General features: G+C 35.2%; 1 protein-coding gene across 2 annotated transcripts in view; it reads left to right on the top strand.

Annotated features, from left to right (window-relative positions):
- ARID2 (AT-rich interaction domain 2) overlaps nt 1-27,775 on the top strand; it is a 171,300-nt gene that overhangs the window by 122,872 nt on the left and 20,653 nt on the right. For both annotated transcript variants that reach the window (XM_060112666.1, XM_060112667.1), the window contains 4 exons: nt 931-1,065; nt 2,276-2,472; nt 2,729-5,592; nt 13,347-13,495. In XM_060112666.1, coding sequence (XP_059968649.1) covers nt 931-1,065; nt 2,276-2,472; nt 2,729-5,592; nt 13,347-13,495 — 3,345 coding nt within the window. The remainder of the gene's footprint in view (nt 1-930; nt 1,066-2,275; nt 2,473-2,728; nt 5,593-13,346; nt 13,496-27,775) is intronic.

Here is a 27,775-nt window from a genome sequence, read left to right as displayed (position 1 = left end):
TCCTCATGTTCTGTATTGTTACACTATGACCCTTTATATATGATGAATCTTATCCAATAATATTTGGAAATATTTATCTTCTATATTGAAACCAAAACAAGTTTTTTGTGTCTGGTCGTTTTGAAAGCTCAGTACTCAAAGGGTTATGAAAGTTGGAAAAAATATGTACCACATCCAATGTAAAATGTGTGTGTGTTATAGACTTGGTCTTATAAATCCCTGTTGCATATTTCTGCCATTTCTAGGGAGGAGGAGGAGAGAAGCATTTTAAGCTGTTTTATCATAATTAACATTTGATTCAGTTAATAAGAAACAGCTGTAGGTTGGCCTGTCATGTATATGGTCAGTCCTAGGAAGAGTCCTATAAGGATAACTAGGCCTCCAATCCCAATTTATAGGTGAAGTCACTTTATGACAAAGACAAACTGAAGTTTGAATTACCTTGTAATTGATTAGGAATAGAGTCTCGGAAGGGGAAGGGGAGTGTGCAGCATGGGAAGTATCATTGTTTTAGGAAGTAGTTAAAAGCTTTGGGAGAGTTTTTTCTGAAGAAATTTAATCCAAGAGCAACAGAAGTTTAACTTTAAGTTCAGTTTTTCCTCCATTTGTCACATGGCCAACAACTCTTAATTGGGAACTTCTGTTATATTTTGATTATTACAAGACAGGAACCTGAGTATTCACTGAATAAAATTTGTTGTAGTATATTTGTTGCCAGCAGACCAACCCTGCTGCTGTATTCACATCCCGGTTTTTATATTTATTGATAATGATTTTTTATACTAAAATAAGTATGATTAAGTAGTTAATCTCTTTTAATAGACATAATTATTAGTTTATAACACATTGCCTTCAAATGGCTTTGTATATTTAAGTATGGACTCTCCTACAGTATATTGCATAATGCCATATATTTTTCTCCTCTTTTAGGTTAAATGCTCATTTTGAAGTAAATCCAGATTGTTCTGTCTCTCGAGCAGAAATGTATTCTGAGTACCTATCAACTTGCAGTAAATTGGCTCGTGGTGGAATCCTAACATCAACTGGATTTTATAAATGTCTTAGGTAGGATTTATATTTCATAACTTTAAATAAAGTCAGTTTTCATCATTTACAACTCCCCTTGCTCTTTAGAGAACACACCAGCTATCTACCTAGTTTTAAATATCTCCACTACTTAAAATTTTGTATGGTTAGATTGTAGTATGATGGAAGTTTTAATACAAGGGAATTTTGGAAATCACATCTGGTGTTTGTGGTTAATCATTACTAGGCTTATCAAAGAAAGAAAAGAAATTACGTTTACTTTTTTCCACCTACTTTTGTGCATTAAAGACATGGCTTTTACCCTTTTAAATCTTAACTAATAGTCTATAACTAAACTCTGTCCTCAAATATCATGGCTTTTTTAATATATATAAATTTAGTTATTTATTTATCTTTTTATTTTTGGCTGCATTGGGTCTTTGCTGTTGTGCATGGGCTTTCTCTAGTTGTGGCTAATGGGGGCTACTCTTCGTTGCGATGGCTTCTCTTGTTGCGGAGCACAGGTTTCAGGCGTGGGGGCTTCATTAGTTGTGGCACGTGGGCTCAGTAGTTGTGGCTTGCGGGCTTCAGAGCACAGGCTCAGCAGTTATGGTGTACAGGCTTAGTTGCTCTGCGGCATGTGAGATCTTCCCGGACCCATGTCCCCTGCACTGGCAGGCGGATTCCTAACCACTGCACCACCAGGGAAGTCCCATGGCGTTTTTTTGTTTGTTTGTTTTTGGGTTTTTTTTGCGGTATGCAGACCTCTCACTGTTGTGGCCTCTCCCATTGCGGAGCACAGGCTCCGGACACGCAGGCTCAGCGGCCATGGCTCACGGGCCCAGCCGCTCCGCGGCATGTGGGATCCTCCTGGACTGGGGCACGAACCCGTGTCCCCTGCATCGACAGGCGGACTCCCAACCACTGTGCCACCAGGGAAGCTCTCCCATGGCGTTTTGATATTTTGCAAAGTTCATAAAATAGGCATTGCCTAGATGCAGCTTTTTTTGTTAATTACAGTAGAATTGTTTTAAACCCAACAGTGTTGATAAATAATGATTTTTAAAATTGGAGAATTGACCTTTTATATTTAATTCCTTGCTTCCCACCCTTGCAGAATATAACTGTATGATTCATACTGCTACATAAGTAGCAGTGAATATGCTGCTGCCATTCGTGTAGCAGTTAGAAGTTAGTGTTTTTTGTTAATGTTCTAGTTATTAAAACTGAGTATGTGTGTACTTTACAGAACGGTCTTTCCAAATCATACAGTGAAGAGGGTGGAGGATTCCAGTAACAATGGGCAGGCACATATTCATGTAGTAGGAGTAAAAAGGAGGGCTATCCCACTTCCCATTCAGATGTACTATCAGCAGCAACCTGTTTCTACTCCCGTTGTTCGTGTTGATTCTGTTCCTGATGTATCTCCAAGTCCTTCACCCGCAGGTATTAATTTTTATTGTTTTAAATATTACCGATTTAATAAGAAGACTAAATGAAAGCTTATATACCTTTAAGATGTATAACTTTTCCTTGTTTTTCCAGTAACATTTTATTTCTTGTTCTATTATTTTATCAGATTCATATGATGCAAACTTGTTAATTTCTTAAGACTGTTTTCTCTCAAATTGAGTAAAATAATTTCTACATGTAGCTTTGCAGTCATTTCATTATGAATTTTGACTTTTCCCTATATTTTCAGGAATCCCTCACGGACCACAAACTGTAGGAAACCATTTTCAGAGGACTCCTGTTACCAACCAATCTTCAAGTTTGACTGCAACACAAATGTCTTTTCCAGTACAAGGTGTTCATACCGTGGCACAGACTGTTTCAAGAATTCCACCAAATCCTTCAGTTCATACCCACCAGCAGCAAAGTGCTCCGGTGACTGTCATTCAAAATAAAGCTCCAATTCCTTGTGAAGTCGTTAAGGCTACAGTAATCCAGAATTCTATACCCCAGACAGCAGTTCCTGTTAGTATTGCTGTGGGAGGAGGAGCTGCTCAGAGTTCTGTGGTTCAGAATCATAGTACAGGGCCCCAACCTGTTACAGTTGTGAATTCCCAGACATTGCTTCACCATCCATCTGTAATTCCACAACAGTCTCCATTACACACAGTGGTACCAGGACAGATACCTTCTGGCACTCCTGTTACGGTAATTCAACAAGGTGTCCCACAGAGTCATATATTTGGCAGAGTACAGAACATGCCAGCATGTACTTCTGCAGTTTCACAGGGTCAACAGTTAATCACCACATCGCCCCAACCCATGCAGACTTCGTCTCAGCAGACGTCAGCTGGCGGTCAGCCACAGGACACTGTTCTCATAGCACCCCCACAGTATGTAACGACTTCTGCATCCAACATTGTCTCGGCAACTTCAGTACAGAATTTTCAGGTAGCTACAGGACAAATGGTTACCATTGCTGGTGTCCCGAGTCCACAGCCCTCAAGGGTAGGGTTTCAGAACATTGCACCCAAACCTCTCCCTTCTCAGCAAGTTTCATCAACGGTGGTCCAACAGCCTATTCAACAACCACAGCAGCCAACCCAACAAAGTGTAGTGATTGTAAGCCAGCCAGCTCAACAAGGTCAAACTTACGCACCAGCCATTCACCAAATTGTTCTTGCTAATCCAGCTGCTCTTCCAGCTGGTCAGGCAGTTCAGTTAGCTGGACAACCAAACATTACTCCATCTTCCTCACCATCACCTGTCCCAGCTACTAATAGCCAGGTCCCTACTGCCGTGTCATCTTCTTCCACCCCTCAGTCACAGGGACCACCTCCTACTGTCAGTCAAATGCTATCTGTGAAAAGGCAGCAACAGCAGCAGCATTCACCAGCACCCCCACCACAACAGGTACAAGTACAAGTTCAGCAGCCACAGCAAGTACAAATGCAGGTTCAACCACAGCAAACAAATGCAGGAGTTGGTCAGCCTGCTTCTGGTGAGTCGAGTCTGATAAAACAGTTGCTGCTTCCAAAGCGTGGTCCTTCAACTCCGGGTGGTAAGCTTATTCTCCCAGCTCCACAGATTCCTCCCCCTAATAATGCAAGAGCTCCTAGCCCTCAGGTGGTATACCAGGTGGCCAATAATCAAGCAGCAGGTTTTGGAGTGCAGGGGCAAACTCCAGCTCAGCAGCTATTGGTTGGGCAGCAAAATGTTCAGTTGGTCCAAAGTGCGATGCCACCCACAGGGGGAGTGCAAACCGTGCCCATCTCGAACTTACAAATATTGCCAGGTCCGCTGATCTCAAATAGCCCAGCAACCATTTTCCAAGGGACTTCTGGCAACCAGGTAACCATAACAGTTGTGCCAAATACAAGTTTTGCAACTGCAACTGTGAGTCAGGGAAATACAACTCAGCTCATTGCTCCAGCAGGAATTACCATGAGCGGGACCCAGGCAGGAGTTGGACTTCAGGTGCAAACGCTTCCAGCCTCTCAAGCATCTCCAGCTGGACAATCATCTTGTACTACTGCTACTCCCCCATTCAAAGGTGATAAAATAATTTGCCAAAAGGAAGAGGAAGCAAAAGAAGCAACAGGTTTACATGTTCATGAACGTAAAATTGAAGTCATGGAGAACCCATCCTGCAGACGAGGAACCACGAACACCAGCAATGGGGATACGAAGGAAAATGAAATGCAGGTGGGAAGTCTTTTAAATGGGAGAAAGTACAGTGACTCAAGTCTACCTCCTTCAAACTCAGGGAAAATTCAAAGTGAGGCTAATCAGTGCTCACTAATCAGTAATGGGCCATCATTAGAATTAGGTGAGAATGGAGCATCTGGAAAACAGAACTCAGAACAAATGGACATGCAGGATATTAAAAGTGATTTGAAAAAACCTCTAGTTAATGGAATCTGTGATTTTGATAAAGGAGATGTTTCTCATTTAAGCAAAAACATTCCAAATCACAAAACTTCCAATCATGTAGGAAATGGTGAGATATCTCCAATGGAACCACAAGGGACTTTCGATGCCACTCAGCAAGATACTGCCAAAGGTGATCAACTAGAAAGAATTTCTAATGGACCTGTATTAACTTTGGGTGGTTCGCCATCTATGAGCAGTATACAGGAGGCTTCAAATGTGGCAACACAGCAATTTAGTGGTACTGATTTGCCTAATGGACCTCTAGCTTCAAGTTTGAATTCAGATGTGCCTCAGCAACGCCCAAGTGTAGTTGTCTCACCACATTCTACAACCTCTGTTATACAGGGGCATCAAATCATAGCCGTTCCCCACTCAGGATCAAGAGTGTCCCATTTTCCTGCCCTGTCGTCTGACGTTCGGTCTACAAATGGCACAGCAGAATGCAAAACTGTGAAGAGGCCAGCAGAGGATAATGATAGGGAAACAGTCACAGGAATTCCAAATAAAGTGGGAGTTAGAATTGTTACAATCAGTGACCCCAACAATGCTGGCTGCAGTGCAACAATGGTTGCCGTGCCAGCAGGAGCAGATCCAAGCACTGTAGCTAAAGTAGCAATAGAGAGTGCTGTTCAGCAAAAGCAGCAGCACCCACCAACCTACGTACAGAATGTGGTCCCACAGGTGAGTCATTCTCCTATCCCATTTCTCTTACAGAAATCTTGATGTGTAAATATGATTTTAGGGGGAAATGCATTGTTTTTCCATGTTTTACCTTGAAAAGTTAATTGGGTCGGCTCATCAATGTACTTAAGCTGTTTTGCTCTTTTATTTTTCTGTTTTTTGTAATGTTAAACAGTTTTCACTTGTTAACTTTAGCACATGGTTTAAAGCATCTTTCTATTTTGTTATAGACCCAAATTAGTAATTTTGTAGAGCCAAGATAGAGAAGCACTTCTAATCTAACGTCTTTGGGGGAATTTTTAAAACGTAACTTAGTCTCCTATGTTAGGGGGGTGCGGGGTTGCTAAGGGTTCTCCAAAAGGGGATTTCTGTATTTGATTTTGACATGAGTGTATTTTTGTGTCTCCTTTCACAGTACTTTTGTAAAAAAGGTGAATTCCATAAGAATTTTATCGTGTGTTCTTGTTATATCTATGTATTGAATTAGTTGCCTTTATTCTTTAAAAAGGTTTATTTATTATAATTTCAATTTGTTTCAGCTATTCCAGTATTTTAAATTTTGTGTCTCTTATTCCTTTGCTCTACTGTCATGTTTCTGCTATTCCCTTTCTAATATATACTATCCTGTCTCTGCATGCCTTAGTAAATAAAAGTGTTTTCTTGAATCAGTGCTACTGAATTGAGGGTCCAATCAGCCTGTAAAGATTTTAAGGACAATCTTATATGCTATTTCCTGGATTACTACTACTTCATTCTCTCTTTCCTAATTACTACATAGCCAGAACCTTCTGTGACTGTTGCCAACTCTTCTAGCATCCTTCTGGCTTGGGTTTCTTCTCTGTGCTTATGATGATAACAGCAGATTGTTGGTATTAGTACCAAATCTAGATGGCAAAGCAGGGGTGGTGGTGGGGAGCAAAATGGAAGATGAAAAAACGAAGAATCCCTTGCTTCAGAGCACGTCATTCACTAATATGCGTCTTCATGTGAATGGATAAAGCTGCTCTGGGGGCAGAATGAGGTTTTTAATTCATATGTTAGTATTGCTTAGATCTATTTCAAGCTACCTAAATAGGTTGAGTATTCTTTAGTGGATATTATATACATGGCAATAATTAATAAGGAGTTTTGGTGGAAAATACTAAACCATTTTTACTCAAACTTTTACAAGTTGAGTTTTTCATTTATTAAGCACACTAAAAAAGTTTTTTTTAATAATGAAGTGTCTAACATATGTAAGCATTCAACACATTGTTTTAATTTTTTTTTTTTTTTTTTTTTTTTTGCGGTATGCGGGCCTCTCACTGTTGTGGCCTCTCCCGTTGCGGAGCACAGGCTCCGGACGCGCAGGCTCAGCGGCCATGGCTCACGGGCCCAGCCGCTCCGCGGCATATGGGATCCTCCCAGACCGGGGCACGAACCCGTATCCCCTGCATCGGCAGGCGGACTCTCAACCACTTGCGCCACCAGGGAGGCCCTGTTTTAATTTTATATTTAATAATTTCCCAATTCATCTTGATTGTGTGTTTGACTTTTTTTTTGCTTTTAGATTCCTTTATAATCCTAAAGAGTTATAGTAGACCAAGCCAAATTAGAGAAAACCTCTATGACTATGGAATTGTTTCATCCACCCTCATTTTTTGTGTCAACCTTCTAGTGTGGTTATATTCAGTAATGATACCTAAATAACAAAAAACGAACAATAAGACTGGGACCTGTGTTAGGAATTTTGCACTAAAGCATTTTGTTATTTGATCCTCAAAGAAAGTCTATTAGGTAAAAATTATAATTTCATTTTAGAGATGAGGCCCTCCAATGCTAAATAACCCGCCCATGGTTACCAGCTAATATGAGGTAGTACTAGGACTGAAACCTGGGTGTGTGTCTGAAACCAAAACTCATGCTATTAACCCGTTTCTCCACTATTCTAAAAGATTTCTTTGTAAAGTTCTAGATATCCCTTTTATATGTAACATATTGATTATTTTAACTACTAGGCTATAGGATGTGAGTACCACCGAATGATAATTTTAGGATATTAATGCTAGAATTTAACATATTGGACATGCATACATCTAACTCAAGCCATAAAATTAATATATTTTATTCCTAATCTGAAAAATGTGTATAAACTTTTTATGTATTCTCCCCAGGAATGTAGTTTATTTAAAATAGCTACGATCTAAAGTTGGTATTTGGTTGGCATGTAGAAATTTATAACTTTGCAAGGAAAAAGAGACATAAATACATGGTGTCTGTGAGAATGAGAAACAAAAAAACAGGATGTGTATGTATAACTCTTAGCACAGTGCCTGCTACACTGTCTGTCACTCAATAATGGTGCAGGTATATTTTATCTTTATATATAAGATAAGGTACCTATAAAGGCTAAAAAATTATCAACTGTTCAAGATGGAATCATAAGTTTCCTTTGAAGGGAGGCCGTTGGGCCTCCTTAAGAGCCTGCTAATAAAAAACCATTTCCATTGTTGCCCAGAGTCTTTAAATTTCTTTATATACTCTCAAAGTTGCATTTTAGGCCTTGGTTTAACACCATTTTATTCACTATTTGAATTGGTACTTTAAAGGGGTAAATGAAATAGAGGAATTTAAATGTGATTTTTTTTTTAGCCATACCTTGTTATTTCCACCATTTTAAGGGGTCTGGGGATGTTAAGGAGGCACCTTTACCCCAAGAAGGGACTTCCAGACTTTTGCAGAATGCTCAGAGCTGGAAAGACTGCAGGGAAACGTCCCTGTTGAGAATGGCCAACGGGTAATCCTTCCTAATACCATTGTTACTTAATTTTTCTTCGCTCAGTTTTGTTCCTTCTCACTCCCATTAATCAGCTGTATTAATTTCATTACAGAAAAAAAGCTAGCAACAAATAAAGGAGAAAGATGTGTGAAAGTTAATAATATAACCATAGCTTTTGTTTTTAAGTAGTATTTAGCTGGGTAGGTTATATAAATACAAAATAAATTGCACTTCAAGGCACATTTCTTTATTTGTAACTATTTTTTTTCAATCTGTTACATTTGCAAGTTAGAGTGCAAGAATATGGGTACTGTTTCTGAAAGCCATACTCTCTTCCACTATCCATGAATTTGTATCTGCTGGAGGCATAGTATTAGATTGGCATGTAAAATAATAAAAATGGAAGAAAATTAGTTATAAATACTTACCTAAAGACTTGTCTTTTTCAGGAGCATGTAAAACACATGTTGAGTATATCTGTATCTGTTCATCCCATGATCTGATGCCATACCTAATTCTTGTATATAAAAATAGTTTACTTAAGGATGTACTTATTTAAGGCATTTTATAGATGCTGCTCCTCAGTTTCTTGTCCTTCATACATGAATCCTTTCTGAAATGGTGCCAACACTGAATATGGGTATCTTCCTGGTCCCTTTCTTTCTTTGATAAAGCGTTTGAAAAGTTACTCAACCCATCAGAAAGCATACCTGCAGCCTCAAGGGGGCAGTGTTTAGTCATAGCCATAGAAAATCATTTTAGCAAGTCACAAGAATGTCATTTTAATGTTTTTTTTAAAGAGTATTACTGCTTAGTAGACTAGTAGTACACTGTAATAATTAAAGTCATTACCACTAAATGTATTTTTTTGTTTACATTTCAATGTGTTCTTATAAGACAGGCTTGGTATGTATGTATTATCTAGTTATACTTAATAAGAGGAAAAAAACTGGATAGTTTAGGAAAATAAGGGAATATTAGAGCAGAAAGAGCCTTAGATATTATCTTGTCCATAACCCTCATTTTTAAGAGTTGAATTAACTCTCCCACAGTCCCAGAGACCTCTTTTCCAGTGATTTCTATTATTGTCTTAATTCTGTTCTCTAAAGATCTGTACTACATTTAGACTAAATGTAATCTCTTTTATATCACATTTAGAGTAAATCTAATTCTTCTCCCTTACAAGCGTTTAAAAGTATCTCTCCTTACTCACCTCTTCTTTACAATGTATTTTCCTAATCATTTCAATTAGACCTTAGGTGTTATAGTGTCTGGTTTATTCATCATCCTGTTTACCTCAACCGGTTCCATATTCTAAGTGGCTTTCAAAATGTGTAGCTAGAATTGAACACAGTATTTCATTATTACTTAGTAAATAATTTATTTTGAGAAAAATAAATTATGACTTTGTAGTTTTTCTAACACAGTTTGAATGTTTAAATTTTAGTCTTATTCTAAGGGTTTTTTTTTTTTTTGCGGTACGTGGGCCTCTCACTGTTGTGGCCTCTCCTGTTGCGGAGCACAGGCTCTGGACTCACAGGCTCAGCGGCCATGGCTCACGGGCCCAGCTGCTCCGCGGCATGTGGGATCTTCCCGGACCGGGGTACGAACCCGTGTCCCCTGAATCGGCAGGCAGACTCTCAACCACTGCACCATCAGGGAAGCCCCTAAGGTTTTTTTTAAAGCTTAATATTAATAAGAAAGTAAACGTTTAAGGACTTCAAATTCCATCATATATCAGAAAATATCAGTACAGTCTAGAATTTTCAGCTGTAGTTTATTCTTGAAAAGATAATAAAGGCAAGATTATAATTTCTTATTTTAACAAAAAGAAATATCTTTGCCAAAAATAAAACTGCTACATTAACATTTTTAGGTAATTTTACATTACAAAAGGAATCAGAATTATTTCATATTCTTTGTGTAGTTTTACTATTCTGGTCACACACTACTGGAGAGGTACTATATTATGAAAAATTAATTCTACCTCAATAGAGTAGAGCAATGGTAAAGAATATTGCTGAAGAGTGATCATTCCAAAAACATGATTTTGAGACCTACTTTTACATTCACATTTGAGTTAAGGTTATTGTTAACGATCGGGCACTTTTACATCCTAAAAGAAATATATTTTGCATCTTATGTAAAAGACCTAGTTCTTAAAACATAATTAATTTAAGTAGTACTTGGAAAAACATGCAATACAATATAAACAACCTATTTAAAAATTAGTTTTGTTGAAAGAAATGTGTAATTTTTTATTATAGGAGGAAACCTAAAAACACTCCTTTCGTCAAAGAAAATATGAGTCTTGGAATTTCTCATTTGGTACCTTTTATAAGTACTGTACTTCTTTTTGTTTCATTGATATATTTATCTCTGTTTAATTTTTTTTGTTTCTTGTTTTTTATTGTGAAAAATTTTAAACATACAGAAAAGTAGAGCCAATAAGCCTCCATGTATCCTTCACCCAGCTTTAGATATTGTCACCATTTTGCCTTTCTAGTTTCATCTCTTCCCCACCACCATTTTTTTCCCTGAAGTAAAAATAAAGTAAATCCCAAACATTATTTCATTTCACCATGAATACTTTAGTATATATTTATAAATACTTTTAAATATATATATATATATATCCATTATATGGATAATAGTAGTTTAATATTATATGACACCCAGTTCATGCTCAGTGTTCCCTAGTTGTCTTTAAAAATGTTTCTTAAACATTTTGTTTGAATTAGGATCTACAAGTTTTCTGCACATTGCATTTGGTTAATATGTCTTTTATTCCTTCTTAATTTAACAGCTTGGATTAATAACTTCAGTCATCCTTGCCACATCCCTCATTAATCATTAACAATTGGGGCTAAAATACTCTATGATTCCCTGTTATTTAACTTTTCTGTATGAGACCGGTAAGAGTTCCTCATTGAAGAAGAAAAAATAGGATAAATAGGATAAAGCTTTGTTAGCACTTAAAAAACAAAAATAAGCTTAATTTACAAATATATGACAGGAGAGTCAATAAAATACCTCATGTAAATGGTAATAGTGTAGGGAACCAGAAAGTTCATTATGAGGGAATTTGATAGCTCTGACAAATTTACCCTTTAGTTAAAATTCTGGGATTACATTTGTGTCACTCTTCAGTATTTGTATTTGGCTCAAACTGATCCTCTTGGTTACTCCTACTTATTAGAGTTTCCTGGAATTTTTTATGCAGTATTTTCATTTCAAGGAAACAGTTTGACTAATTTTTTGCTGTTGTTGTTGTAAATAGATTGATTCTAATGTTATCTTCCCTTCCTTTCTCTCCGATCCTCTTCTCTCCCCACCCCCACCCCAAAACCCCCCAGTTCTGCTTTCTTACTCTTAGTTTATATGGCTTTAAGAATCCACAGGTGAATGATTGTCAATCCATGTTCCCAGCTTTAACTTCTATTGATAGATAATTGCACTTATTGATCTGTCCCTGTCTCCAAAGTGAACTCATCATCTTTCCTCCAAAATACGGTTCCCCTCTGGACTTCTCTATTAGTATAAATAATAATTGTAACAATTGGCATTTACTGAGAATCAGAGCCAGGCCCTTCGTGTATAGTTCCGCTAGTCTTCCCACCATCCCAAAAGTTAGATTTTATTATTTACACTTTATAGATGAGGGAATTGTGGATCAGAGAGGTTAAGTAGTTTGCCCAGGGTCACATTGCTAGTTAGAAGGTAGATTGAAATTCTGAGTCCTGATCTGTCAAGCTGGAAAGTGCACATCCTATCCATGATACCTGTACTGCCCCAAAATGCATGTTTTTCATGCATGTATATGTTTTCTCACTAACAACATGATAAAATAATAAGAGTGGGACCCTATAAGAGAAATAACTTCAATCACATCCCAAAGTAGATTTTTTTTTTCTTAGAACTTGGAACTCAAAAGTTCTTGTGACTTCACATTTCTAAGAACCTTTTCTTTTGGCGTTTTATTTTCTTTATTCATTTTTAGGCCGTGGCCTTATGTGTTTGTGTTTTGTCTATTTTTAAAAAATTATTATGACTTTCAGTAAGAGGTTTTCAGCAATTTTTAACTTAATTTTGCTCCACTATTTCCAATATTACCTTATAAATAAACAAATATATTTAATATTTTCCCAAAGTTTAAATGTATTACCTTTAAACAATGTTTGGAAAATGATGTGCTACCATTTCTGTGAGAAATTTAGTATTTTTTCCTTTGTGGTATGTATGTTATCAGTGAAATCTGAGTTAAACTTCAAAGAAAATGTATTGCCTCAAATTGTTTTAAGCTACATTATAATTATTATGTGTTTTGCAGAGAGAAGGGATGGGATATAGAAGAGGGAAAAAATGTAGCTTATATTAAAAAGACTTATGCATACAATTAGAATCCTTGTATTATCCATCAAAATTTATAACGGAGCAACTTTAAAGACTAAAGTTGTTAGTTAAAATAGCTTTTGCTACAAAGTAATATTTACAACATTCTACTTATATGGTTACATCATTTTTAACATCTGAAATTCCCCTTTTTACTATATATTGTTTTATATTCATTAAAATCTTAAAGGAAATATTATACAAAGAAGAAATAATTTGCAGTTGATTTTTTTGTGAAGAATATATGTAAGTAAATCAAATGGGTGAATTTATAATAAATTTCTCTTTTTAATCTATAATTGTGTTTCTACCCAATTTTATTAATTAAAAAATCTTAATTCTAATTAATGTATATTCTGTGACAGTAACAACAATGCAATCTTGCTCTAATTCATATGAAATGAATTTGACTTCCTAAACATATTTCTAAAATTAGTTATCTCTTAAAAGAGTTTCTAAAGGGTAATCATTAAAATTACAAATGTAAATTTTATATATTGGAAGTGCATAACTATCAATGTAATCAAATTCATAAGCCTATGCTGTAAGATATGAATGTTTTTCAGTGTCATTTCACAAACTGTGTGGTTGTGCTTTTTCACAGAACACTCCTATGACACCTTCACCAGCTGTTCAAGTACAGAGCCAGCCTAACAGTTCTCAGCCTTCTCCATTCAGTGCATCTAGTCAACATGGAGATCCAGTGAGAAAACCTGGGCACAACTTCATGTGTCTGTGGCAATCTTGTAAAAAGTAAATGGCAGTTCTATTTGTTATATGTAAATGCTGTTTATTCTGGAATGCCTTTGTATTTAAATTTCTGTCATCTCTGGTTTCATGAAAATTTTCTTTTGAAACCACTAACTTTTTAGCAAAAATAGTTTATGTTAGAAGTGATATTTACTTAGATCCAGTGGTACCTAAGCCAAGAAATTTATATAGATGGTGGAAAGAGCTTCATTGCCTTATGATAGTTATTAGAGAATATTTCAGTATTCGTTTTTAACAAAAGAAAATCAGCTAAGAATTTGATTTTATATTTGGCTATGAAAAGAGATAGGTTTTTTAAAGTGACTTGAAGTTAGTGGTAGTCATAGAATTCCTATATAACAGAAACTTAAAGATAATCTGTTTTTGAAGAATGATTTGTCTTAAATTTGAGTTTAAGCTGGACACCCCATGAAAAATTTTAAAACCATATTATCTCACAGTTTAATAACTAAGGTGAACAATAAGTGGAATTGAACTTCTTAAACAAGGCTTTCTTAGACTTAAAGGAAAACTTGTGAATAATATTGAACTTGAGGATAATATTGTTTAAACTACAATCTCAGTTCCTTTAACAGTGCTCAGCTAAGAACCTTTGCCTTGTCACTTTTTTAGAGCTCTAAGACTAAGACACTTGTCTTAATAGACATAATATCCTTCATTTTTTTAGGTATCATAGATGCCATTTTACTTTTCCTAACTATAGCAGAAATTGCCTCATCCTTTTGAAAATTGTATTTGCTATTCATAATTTTTATGATATAGACAGATTTCATATATATATTTGTTGTAGGATGGTGGCTGTCAGTGTAGCCTAGGGATTATTAATAGTATGCAAAATTTCTTTGGACAGTGTTTATCAAACTTTAAATCTCAACCCAGCAGTGGGGTCATGAAATCATTTTGGCAAGTCTACCAGGAGGGTTTTGCTTGTTTTTCATTTCAGTAAAAAAGTGAATAAAATATATCAGATTCCATTATGTTGGTAAGGGTAAGTATTGTTTTCAGCTATATGTGTATATAATATAAGTATGCATATCTAGGTCATAGTGTAAAAATCTGTCAAAAAGCTTGTTTAAAATTAGTGCTTTAGGTTCTATTTCTTTCATTTATTTAATTTGACCATTTTTTTAAGTTTATGTTGTAAGTTAATTTGAAACTTCTTTAACTGATGTCAAATTCTATTCTTTACCTTTTTTTTTTTTTTGAGATTTTGTTTTTCCATTGCAAAATAGTAGCTGATGGAGTAGGTAGTCAGTTAATGCTGTTTGTTGACTAAAAAGTTTGAGAATAGCTTCTTTAGATGAAGTGTTAGAGTATTTCAAGAAAAAAAAATTTGCTGGAAGAGTTAATGAACCCAAATGCACAGCAGTTTCCCATCTTGCTAGTAGGATTAGTGTTACAGAATCTGATGATCTACCTCTTCTTTTTAAGTCTTTTCTGGAAAAGACTCAACAAGACTTCTTAGACCTTGTCAATTTTTAAAGTCATTTTTAGATACTGCATTTGGTAAATAAGTTCAGTTTGATTCTGCAGATACTTACTGAGCACCCTTTTAGAAGGGTTCATGTGCTAGGAGGTAGAGTTAAAAGATCACTCTCAGCTTTTAGGGAAGCAGATCCAAAAAACAAATAAATTACAGTTTAAATAAGTACTGTACAAAGATAGTCTTATAGCGTTATTGGCAGCATAATGGACAGTTAATATAATGCTGGGGTGGTTAGAAAAGTTTTGCTATAGACATTTCTTTTGGTTGTTAAAGAATGAGTAGGAATTTGTCATGCAAAAATAATTCCAGTCAGCATAGCAAGTGCAGGGAATTATAGAAGGAGCTAGTTATGCCCAGGGAACTATGAGAAGCTTAGGATACCAAGAGCATAAGGATGTGAGGAGAGTAAAGGCTTTTATTACAGTTGACCCTTTATATCTGCATCTGAGGGTTCCACCGAACATGAATCAAAAATACTTCCCCCAAAATTCCAGAAAGTTTGAAAAAGCAAAACTTGAATTTGCCGTGTGCTGACAGCTATTTACATAGCATTTGCATTGTATTAGGTATTATAAGTAATCTATAAGTGATTTAAAGTATATGGGAGTATATACTTAGGTTATATGCAAATACTTTGCCATTTTATATAAACGACTTGAGCATCTGCAGATTTTGGTATGTAAGGGGGACCTGGAACCAATCCGCAATGGATACCAAAGGATGACTCTATTCATTTTTAGTTTCAATTCCAAGTGGAGTAATCCATGTCGTAGCTATTGTCCCTAGATAGCTGTTCTCTAATTTCTTTAATATCTGATCAAAAATAGTAATGAAGAATCTTCCTTGTTTCAATCAGATTCAGAACTAAAATTATTTCCTTCACTGATATATTATTGTGAAATGCGCCATTTACCCTTACATCACACGTATTAGTAATTTCTTTTTTAATCTGCAGTCATGTATCTCTAAAAGTTGAGGGCCCTACTCTTTAACCATAAGTTATACCCCTGCAGAAAAATAACATTAATTTCTTCAATATTATGAGTTCTTCAGATAGCCAGTCAGTGTTTACATTTCTCCGCTTGTCTTCTGTTTACTTAGAGTTTGAACTGGAATCCAAGATTCAAACATTGACTGTGGTTGAAGTCTTTTAAGTCTCTTTTAAACTGTAGATTACCCCTCCATCTCTCAGTTCTTTTCCTTACAGTTTTTTGTTGATAAAAGCAGGTCATTTGTCTTTTAGAGCATCACAGTCTGATTTTGCTGCTATTGTGTAGCATGTTACTCTGACCTTGAATTTTCTGTAAGTTAGTAGTTAGGTCCAGATGTTTGATCAGATTCCAGTTTGATTTTTATGAAGAGTGTTTTAGAAATAGCATTGTGTACTTCCATCAGGCGATAGGTACTATCTTGTGTCTCTTTTTGTGATGTAAACAGCCATTGAAAATTATGGCCTAGATACATTATTTTATTGTTTATAAAATGTAAAACTTTCCTTTTTATCAACTCTGATTTCTCTGAAGAATAGTTTCTAGAGAAAAGTCTAGAGAGATTATTATTTCTCTTATTAACCAATTTTCAAAATAATGAGTTGTTTACTAACACTGCACAAAGCTGACTATGAGGTTAGGTTTTCTGTTTTTTTATTTGCTTTTGATTTTAGTATCATTGGGAACGAACTTATGAACATAAACATATGTGAGGTATTTCAGTGCATTGCAGTTATTATATCCTTCTTGGTATTCAAATTGTCCCATCTTTGGCCAGTGAAGGCCTCTTCAAGCTGGTTGTGATCTTAATATGTCTTTGATAGCTTCCTTGCTCTCTGTTAGATGAAATGTTCCAGACTTAACTTGTATATTTCCTGCCCCATATGAGGAATCAACTATTTCTCCAAGGATGTCTGGTGTTTTTTAATGGGCAGTGATATTTAGTCTAGGCTTCAGGGAGTACCCATTGCTTTTAAGTTGGTTATTGCTTCTAGGACTTTTCAGTGGACAGACTAGGAAAACTAATGGTTTTTATTTCATGTTTAGAAAGACCTTCTCAATGCTTAGATCATAAAATGCACATTTTGTTGCCTTCTGCACTTTAATATTTTTTCTGATCCATCTGTAATTTAGTTTCATGTATAAAGTGAAGTGTGAATCTAACTCTATTGTTTCCCAAATGACTAACATATTGATGAGTGCATTTTTCCTTTAGGCATTCAAATGGCCACCCTCGATATGTACTAAATTTCTGTATGCTTTTTCTGTTTCTGAATCACTTGTTATCCCAGTGGTCTCTGTCCTTATCATACTGTGACTTTCAGTTTTGATGTTGGATGGCAAGTTCTGCCTCCTAATTTTCTTTTTCAGTGTTTCTCATTATTGTTTCAAGCACTTACCTTGCACCAGGCACTGTGTTAGGTTTTGTAATTAGAGTGATGTGTAAATCAGACTTGATACCTGCACAGATATTTATCCTTTCAAATGAACTTTAGAATGTTTCCAGAGATTCCCTCAGGAAAGCATGTTGGGATTTTCATTTTAATTCCTTTTAGTGAATAAGTATTTTTGTTTGTTTTTAGGTAGTGAATATTTTTCCAGTATTGATTTTTTCCTTACAAGAAAAAAGTATCATCCCATGGTATTATAGTCTTTTTCACCCCAGTAGAGCTTTAACATTTTCTTCACATAAATCCTGCAACTTTATTAAGTTTATTGCTAGTTATAGTTCTTTTTTCTTGTTAACCATAAATGATCTTAACTTCTACTGTATTTTTTTTTTTTTTTTTTCTTTTTGCGGTATGCGGGCCTCTCACTGTTGTGGCCTCTCCCGTTGCGGAGCACAGGCTCCGGATGCGCAGGCCCAGCGGCCATGGCTCACGGGCCCAGCCGCTCCGCGGCATATGGGATCCTCCCAGACCGGGGCACGAACCCGTATCCCCTGCATCGGCAGGTGGACTCTTAACCACTGCGCCACCAGGGAGGCCCCTACTGTATTTTTAACTGGTGGTTGTTTTCTGTATTTATGCCTCTTAGTTTGTCCTCTCATCCAATTATAATATCTAACATTTCCAGAACAGTTATATTATAGTAGAGTGGTAATATTTATCTTATTTCTTTAAAAAAATTTAATAGACTATTTTTAGAGCAGTTTTAGATTTATAAAAATGTTGAGCTAGTAGTACAGAGAGTTCTCATATACTCCCTCTTCCCTGTGCAGTTTCCCCTAATATTAACACTTGAATTCGTGTAGTACATATGTTATGATTGATGAGTAGTATTTATACATTATTATTAACTAAGTCCATAGTTTCCATTAGGATTCACTCTTTGTGTTATAACTTCTGTGGGTTTTGACCATGCATAATATCATGTATCCACGATTATATTATCTTACAGAATACTATTGCCACCCTGAAAATCTTCTATGCTTCATCTATTCATTTGTCCTCACTGCCTCCCTTCCTAACCCCTGCTAACTATTGATTTTTTCTTTCTTTTTTTTTTTAACTATATCTGTATAGTTTTTCCTTTTCCAGAGTGTCATATAGTTGGAATCATACAGTATGTAGCCTTTTCAGACTGGCTTCTTTCACTAAGCAATATGTGTTTAAGGTTCCTCCATGTCTTTTGTGGCTTGATAGCTTATTTTTATTGCTGAATAATCTTCCATTGTTTGGATGTACCAGTTTGCTTATCCGTTCAACTATAGAAGGACATTTTGGTTGCTTTTGGTTTTGGACAATTATAAATAAAGCCACTATAAACATTTGTATGCAGGTTTTTGTGTGGACATACTTTTTCAACTAATTTGGGCAAATATTTAGGATTACAATTGCTTGATCATATGGTAAGACTATGTTTAACATTGTAAGATACCATCATACTGCTTTCCAAAGTGACTCTGCCATTTTGCATTTGCACCAGCAATGAATGAGAGTTCCTGTTGCTCCACATCCTCGTCAGCATTTAATATTGTCAGATTTTTCAATTTTAGCCATTCTGTATCTCTGTTTTAATTTGTATTTCCTTAAGGACAAAAGATGTTGAGCATCTTTTCATATGCTTATTTACCATCTGTATATCTTCTTTGGTAGGGTGCCTATTTAGATTTAATTCATTTTTTAATTGGGCGGTTCACCAAGTTCCTAGTAAGCCATGGGTGTTAGATTTTGTCAGATGCTTTTTCTACATCTATTGATATAACCATATGATTTTTCTTCTTTAGGCTATTGATGTGATGGATTATATCAATTAATTTTTGAATATTGAACCAGCCTTCCATACCTGGAATAAATAAATAAAATAAATAATTTTTTCCCCAGCTTTGCTCAAGATATTTATTCAGTGCTCTCACAATTGTCCTCAGTGGCTCAGCAAAGGAGTAGAGCAGGGTAGGGGGACCCACAGTGAAAAAGTGCATCATTCATTTTTCATTAGTATATAGTTCTTTTTATACATTGTCTGCTTTGATTTGTGAATGTTTTTCTTGATGATTTTTACATCTATGTTCATGAGAGATACTAGTCTGTAGTTTTTCTGTCTTTGTGTGAGTTTAATACTAGGGTAATGCTAGCCTCATAGAATGAATTAGGAAGTATTCACTCTGCTTCCATTTTCTTGTAGGCATCATAGAGAATTGGTATCATTTCTACCTTAAGTGTTTGGTAGAATTCAGCAGTGAAACCATCTTGGCCTAGTGCATTTTTTTTGTGGGGGGGGGAAGGTTATTAATTACTGATTCAATTTCTTTAATAATTACAGACTTATTCAGGTTATCTACTAATCCTTGTGTGAGTTTTGGCAGATTGTGTCTTTTATTGGTCCACTTCATCTAAGTTACCAAATTTGTGGCATAAAGTTATTCATAATATTCCTTTATTATCCTTTTAATATCTGTGGGGTCAGTAGCTAGAGCTCCCCTCTTATTTCTGGTATTAGTAATTTGTGTTTTCTCTCATTTTTTCTTTTTTAAGCTGGCTAGAGGTTTATCTCTTCCAGCTTTTGGTTTTGTTGATTTTCTCTCTTGATTCCCTGTTTTCATTTAATTGATTTCTGCTCTGATTTTTATTCTTTCTTTTCTTTTGCTTGCTATGAGTTTACATTGCTCTTCTTTCTCTAGTTTCCTAAGATGGAAGCTTAGATTATTGATTTTAGATTGTCTTTTCTAATACATACATTTAATGCTATAACTTTCCCTTTGTATACTGCATTAGCTATATCCCACAAATTTTGATAAGTTGTATTTTCATTTTCATTTAGTTAGAATATTTTAGAAGTTTGTTGTTTGATCTCCAAATATTTGGGGATATTTCAGCTATCTTTTTGTTAGAGATTTCTAGTTTAATTCCACTGTGATCTTAAAGCATACTTTTTACAGTTTCTATTCTTTTAAATTTGTTAAGGTATGTTTTCTATCCCAGAATGTGGTCTATCTTGGTGAATGTTCATGTAAGCATGAGAAAAATGTATTTTCTGCTATTGTTGGGTAAAGTATTATATAAATGTCAATTAGATCCAACTGATTGATGGTGCTGTTTAATTCAACTACATCCTTACTGATTTCCTGCCTGCTGGGACTGTCAATTACTGATAGAGGTGTGTGGAAGTCTCTAAGTATAAAGGTGGATTTGTCTGTTTCTCCTTGCAGTTCGATCAGATTTTGCCTCATGTTTTGATGCACCTTGTGTTAGGATTACATACCTTAAGAATTGTCTTTGTGAAGAATTGACCTCCTTACCATTATGTAATAATGTCCCTCGTAATATCCTTGCTCTCAAGTCTGTTTTTTCTGAAATTAATGTAATTAATCCAGCTTTCTTTTGATTAGTGTTAGCATGGTACATATTTTTCCTTCCCTGTACTTTTAGTCTATCTCTGTCTTTTTATTTAACCACACATTGTTTTTTATTTACTCTGCCAGTCTTTGTCTTTTAATTAGTGTATTGAGACCAGTCATATTTAAAGTGATTATTGATACAGTTGTATTAATATCTAGCATATTTGTAAATGTCTTCTATTTATTTTACTTGCTTTTGTTTCTTTCATTTGCCCATGTTATTCTGCTTTTTTGGTTTTAATTGAGTACTCTATATGGTTCCATTTTCTCCTCTCTCTTACCATACCAATTATACTACTTTGAAAATTTTTTATGGTTGTCCTAGAGTTTGAAATATATATTTACAGCTACTCTAAGTCCACTTTCAAACAGCGATGTATGGCTTCATGGATATTTTAGGTACCTTGTAACAGAGTATTCTTTCCTTGTGTCCATTATGCCATTGCTGTCATTCTACTTATCCAAAAGCTATAATCACCAAATACATTGTTCCTATTATTTTGAACAAACATTCCTCTATTATAATCAGTTAAGAATAAGAAGTATAAAATATTTTACCTCCATTTCTTCCTTCTCTGACACCCTTCCTTTCTTTATATAGAGCTGAATTTTTGACCTCTGCCACTTTCTTTGTCTCTAAAGAACTTCTTTTAACATTTCTTGTAGGCAGGTCTGCTGTGCAAATGCACTCAGTTTTTGTTTGTCCGAGAAAGTCTTTATTTCTCCTTCACTTTTGAAAGACAATTTGTGGACACAAAATTCTAGGTTGGTGAGTCTTTTGCTTTCAATACTTTATAAATATTTCACTCTACTCTTTTTGCTTTCAGGGTTTCTCAAGAGACATCCAGTATAATCTTATCCTTGTTCTTCTATCAGTAAGGTGTTTTTTTTTCCCTCTGACTTCTTTCAAGATATTTTGTCCTTGGTTTTTAGCAGTTTGAATATGATATGCTTAAGTGTCATTTTTTACATTTATCCTACCTGATGTTCTCTGAGTTTCCTAGATCTGTGGTTTGGTGTGTCATTAATTTTGGAAAATTCTCAGCCATTCTTATTTCAAATATTTCTTCTGTATTTTTCTCTCTTTCCTCTTTCTGCCATTCCCAGTACACATATGTTACATCTCTTGTAATTGTCTCCTGGTTCTTGGATGTTCTGTTTCCCTTTTTTTCACTCTTTTTTGTCTATATTCTTCAGTTTGGGAAGTTTCTATTGACATATCTTCAAGCTCACCAGTTCTTTCTTTTGCCATGTGCAGTCTACTGATGATTTTATCAAAGGCATCCTTTATTTGTTAGTTTTTTTTTAATTTTAAATTTCTAGCATTTCCTTTTGACTCTTAGTATCTTCATTTCTCTGCTTACATTCTCTTCTTACGTATTACAGCCTTTTTCATTAGAGCCTTAGCATATTAACCATAATCATTTTAAATTCCCAGGACAATAATTCCAAAATCTCTGCCATATCTGAGTCTGGCTCTGATGCTTATATTGTATCTTAAGTCTGTGGTTTTTGTTTTGTTTTGTTTTAACACCTAGCATGCCTTATAAGTTTTTGTTAAAAGCTGGACATGTATCAGTTAATAGGAACTGAGGTAAATAGACATTTAGTGTAAGTTTTATGTTTATCTAGCAAGGAGTTATGCTGTGTTTAATGTTTGTGCTTGTGTTTGGATTTCCTTAGATTCTCTTTTTAAAGTAGAGTCTGTATCTTACTTACAGCTCTCTCCATTGTAATCCACAGTCACTATACCAGAGCACTGTTGATGTGCTGATAAGGTATTGGGGAGGGGAAGCATTCTATAATCTCATGATTAAATTTCACCTTTTTTTTTTAAGTGGATTTGAGTCTAGGGGCTATATGACTTTGAGAAGAGTTTCTTAGCCTTTATTTTTCTCCCTTTATGTGAGACAGGGAGTCTAAAGGGGCTCAAGTTTTCTGATTGCTCTTCCCCTTGGTCAGATTAGGCTCTGGTAAAGTAATTTTTCTTGAGAGCAGGCCTTAATTAAGGAGAAAAGAGCACCCTGGGCATATTTTAAAACGTTACTTTCTCACTCTCCCTGTTGGAAGTGCTAGGGAGTTGTTCTTGTCTTCACCATGAGAACCTGCTACGGTTCCTGGAAATAAAACTCACAAAAGTGTGGGCTTTCCCCAGAGACTGGCCCTTCAGGATTTTTTGCCTTTCAAGATAGTCCATACCGGGTCTCCATCAGTTCCTGCTTCAGTATTCCTACCAGTTATTGACTTAAGCAGTTATTTGTGTTTCTCTGTATTCAACTGTCTGTCTAGTTTTCAGGGAAAGAATTTGCCTTGTGACCTCAGTTCTCTGATATTTTAAGAAGAGTTGTTAATTTTCATTTTGTTCAGCTTTTTTCTTGTTCTGAGGATGGGAGTGACAACTTCCAAGCTCTTTATATGTATGAGCAGAAACTAGAGGTCCTTATTCTTATCTTTATTCTTACTAATATATTGTCAGCATGATGTCAGCATGATTATAAACATCAGTTTATAATTGAAATATATAAACAATGTATGATTATATTTTGTCTTCTTTTTTTTAAAAGTAAAGATACCCCCAAAATTCCCTGTAATAAAAAACACCTATGAACTGCTTTTTTAATTCTGTGTAGTTGGCGAAAGCACTCAATACCTCTGGGTAGCCAGGAATTTACATTCATTGTTTTCAGTACTATGTTTCTTGGCCACAGTGTTCTTTGAATGGGCAGTGTCGGGATAAAGGAGAAATTTGAGAGAGCCCCTCCAACTTACCTCAACAATAGGATCTCTGCTTTTTGCCTTATGTATAGGGGTTTTAAGTCATGTTTTGTTTGCACAATGGGTTCTACTGCTATAAAGATATTTGAAAGCCACGTTTTTAGAATATGCTTTTCCTCATAGATATCTAGTTAATAATTGCTACTGCAAAGGTGAAAATTAATCTCCCTTTGGGAGGAACATAGTCTATGTTGTTTTTCTATTTAGAATTCCATCATTAAAGGTCAATCCAGAAATGTAAAGGATCTCAAATTTATTCTAAACAAACATTTCCAACAGGGAAACTGTTCTGTCTAGGAACCAGGGAGTATTATTTATACTAATAAAATCAATATTCCCTGACCACCCTGGAATCTACTCAAGTGATGCTGAGGTTCAAATTACTGGGTTCCTACTGAACCTTATACAGTTGTAGTTCCTCCTAAAGATTCTAACATAGGTTTTATTACTCCTACTATACAAGCCTGAATAATATTTTTGTATCAAGGTGAGGCTTAAATAACTGTTGGTCTCGTGGGAAATAATAGAAAATAATAACAACAACCACCAGCCTCACTGTATGCTATGAATGAATTAAAACTTACAAAAACTTATAGGTACTAGAATTTGTATTCTCAGTAAAGGTACTTCTACTTTGTCTAGAAATATCATCCAAAATTTTTGGTAAATCTTTAATTTCTTCTAGTATTGAAATTTCAAAAATACTGTAGTCTTTTTTTTTTTCTTTTTTTTTTTTTGCGGTACGTGGGCCTCTCACTGTTGTGGCCTCTCCCGTTGCGGAGCACAGGCTCCAGACACGCAGGCTCAGTGGCCATGGCTCACGGGCCCAGCCGCTCCGCAGCATGTGGAATCTTTCCGGACCGGGGCATGAACCCATGTCCCCTGCATCGGCAGGCAGACTCTCAACCACTGCGCCACCAGGGAATCCCTGTAGTCATTTTTAATAGTAAAATGAAAAAATTGAAATATTTCACAAAAACTGATGGCAGTTTTATACATTTTATTTAATGTAAAGAAGTATCTAAAGACCAGTTGAGTGTGATATATGAAACTGCCATCTTGATTATTTGAAAATATTTGATAAGTAAGATATCCAGAGTGGAAATTTGTAATTCATGATACTGTGCCTTCATCAATTACTGCTTACTTATAGTTAAGTTGCCAGTTTAAGTTGAAATTAATCAATAAGATTGATCAACAGGATGGGTTACATGGAATAGGAGAATGAAATTCATTTTATAGCATCTTTTGTCAGAATTTTATGGTCATAAAACCAGAAGGTATCTTCAGAGGGTTGTTGCTTTGGCTTCTGGAAGTTTTTTCACATTAGTACAATATCTGGCACATTAAAGTCTTTTAATTAATATTTGTTGAGTGCATTAATTGAATGAAGATTAACTAGATTGATTATGTAGTCAACAGTTCTTTGCTGACCTAGTTTGTTGGCATTGTGTCTTTTCAACCATCAAGATAATAGTTCATCATTGTGCTATTTTTACATTTATAAAATCATTTGTATTTTATGTAAAAGCTCTAGAATCACTGGGTATTTTGCTAATACAACTAATAAGCCTTTATAAATGTAAGATTAATTTCATGTAATAGTCTTTTTTGGTAACAGTTTGAGGAGTATGTGTTCCTTGTGTTCCTTAACTACTGACCTGCCGTAAATGAAAAAGTATTATTAGGAAAAGTCCCAATTTCCTCCACAGTTGATGACAGAGTTGTTTTTTGGTTTGTTTTTTATTTTAGTTTTGTTTGTTTGTTTTTTACCTTGCTTCTTTCTTCCAAACACTGAATACCAAAGACTACTTAAAGATGGTACCTGAAAGCAAAAAGTTATATACCATGAGACAAATTTGCCAAATTGTGTTAAAGTCCTTTTCATTGTTACTTAAAATATTTGGGAAAAGAATTTCTTGGGGTGAGAATCTAGCCTGTAGATTCTTTATTTATTCTTTGGAAACTGTGTACAAAATAAGGAGAATTATGTACCAATGCTAATCTCAAGCCTAGTATACTTTCAGAATTTGCCAGCATTTTAAAAACAGAAAAAATTTATAGCATAATAGATACTGTGTATAAAAGTGTAGTGCCTGTTTTTACCTAGTAACGAATGTATGCATATTATCCAAGTAAACAATTATATATTCTAGTATAGTAGAAAAAAATCAGATCTTTAGTGTTAGCCGTATCTGGTTTCAAATCCCAGCTCTTGCCACGTAGTTCTGTGGCTCTAGAAAGTTATAGAAAGCTTGAAAGCTTGTTTCCTCAGCAGTATAATGGGGATAGTTTTGCCTTCTTCAGAGAGCCATCATAGAATTCAAATAACATGATGTTTGTGAATATGCCAGATACATAATAATCCCTGAGCAAACAGAAGTTCAGGTACTTTACACTGTGTGCAGCTTTGTCAAGAACAGTGTGAGGTGGTATACTGCCATAGCTTTCAAGAAATTCAGGCAAGTATCCAAAGTCTCAAATTTATTTGTGTGCTTTATTTATCTCATTAAAAACACACGAATACACACATCACTATTCATTTTTATCTCCAAGCTTATGTTTAGTTTATTAAGCATAATATTATTGTAATGCCTAAATTGTGCAAATATACTTCATACTACTTTTCAAATGCGAACTATTATTTTAGCCCATATTCAGATTTTAGTGGAGTGTTCACATTTTAAAAGCATATTTAAACAAGATCCCTGAGAATATGTTGTCTGTTTTGCTATGTAAAATATGTGACTGCATCACAGAACAGTAGGTTAGTAGGAGTTGGTGCTAGAGGATCAAAGAGCAAATACAGAAATCCTTTCCTCTGTTAGTTTTTAGTAATATTACTACTTTTATTAATATTTTATTATAATATTATTGATATTATTACTTATTAGGAGGAAAGGAGGCAGAGCCAAAGGCAGTTGGTTTTGGCTGTCCTCCTTTGGGAACCCCCTTCCTCGGTTGAGATATTTCTCATAAATTGTTACTGGGAGGCAGGACAATAGGCCAGATACTTGCTTCCATCCTCATTGCCTCTGGTAGCTAAGCCAGTCAGTCAGTCGTTCCTATCTGTGGCTTTGAATCTGGACTGACTGGGGCAAAGAAGCTGAGAGTGGAGAATTCATTTCTGTAGCAACAGCAACATTTAGTTTCCAAGGACACAAGTACAGATTTGGGGCTGTCCAGTTCGCATTTGTAATTTTTAGTCCTATATTAAAGCAATAAACTAATTTCTTTTAATAGCTGTCCTTTTTTTTTTTTTTTTTTTTGGCCGTGCTGCGTGGCTTGTGGGATCTTAGTTCCCTGACCAAGAGTCAAGTCCGTGCACCCTGCAGTGGAAGCTCGGAGTCCTAACCACTGGAACGCCAGGGAATTCCCAGTAGTTGTCTTTTTTTATATTTTGAACTTTAACAACTGGATATAATAAAATTAGGTTTAGTCTCCCAGCAAGGTTGTTGGTTTGGGCTTCCCCCACCTCCAGGTTTTAGCAGCTTTTTACTAAATCTTTAAATACAAATAATGTGTACCTTTGATATTTCTTTTGCCGTAGAATATTATCTATGTAAAACAACTAGATGTCAAGGGTTGAAGTAAAAGGTAATTGTTCTACAACTAATAATATAGCTTTTTTTTAAACCTAAAATATGTTTGCAGTGTAGATTTTTTGATATATCATTTATGTGCATTTATTAACATTTAAATGCACACCTTGCTTTTAAACTAAAATTTTCTTGCAAAATATATATCCCATGTGTTTTAAGTCAAATTAAATTTTTTTTTGTAGCAGGAGGGCTATTAAGAGGGATATGGAATACTTTTTGGTCATTAAAGAAAAATAGCCTGCCAAGAACTTGAGCAATTAAGAAAACTGTAAATGAAACTACCTGAACTGAAGTGCTATTTTCAGCCCTCTTAGTTATGCTTTAAAGGCAAAGGAAACAATCTTAGCTTTAGAGATACAGATGTTTGCTTTTAAACTGTTCTTTTGCATATGGTGAGTTATTAAAATATCATAACATTTAAAATGTATTATTAATATATTACCTCCTTGCATAGATTGCAGGCTTTTAAGTAATAAAATCTTAAAGTAGTAGAAAAAGTGTGCTTCATTTACTTCACTTATGTTTTCATGATGCCTAAGGAAGTGTTTGATGGTAGGAAAAGTGACAATA

This window comes from Mesoplodon densirostris, chromosome 11 (assembly GCF_025265405.1).
Source record: "Mesoplodon densirostris isolate mMesDen1 chromosome 11, mMesDen1 primary haplotype, whole genome shotgun sequence".
Lineage (NCBI taxonomy): Eukaryota > Metazoa > Chordata > Mammalia > Artiodactyla > Ziphiidae > Mesoplodon > Mesoplodon densirostris.
Note: the sequence above shows the minus strand (reverse complement) of the source record. Positions and strands in the feature narration are given on the sequence as shown.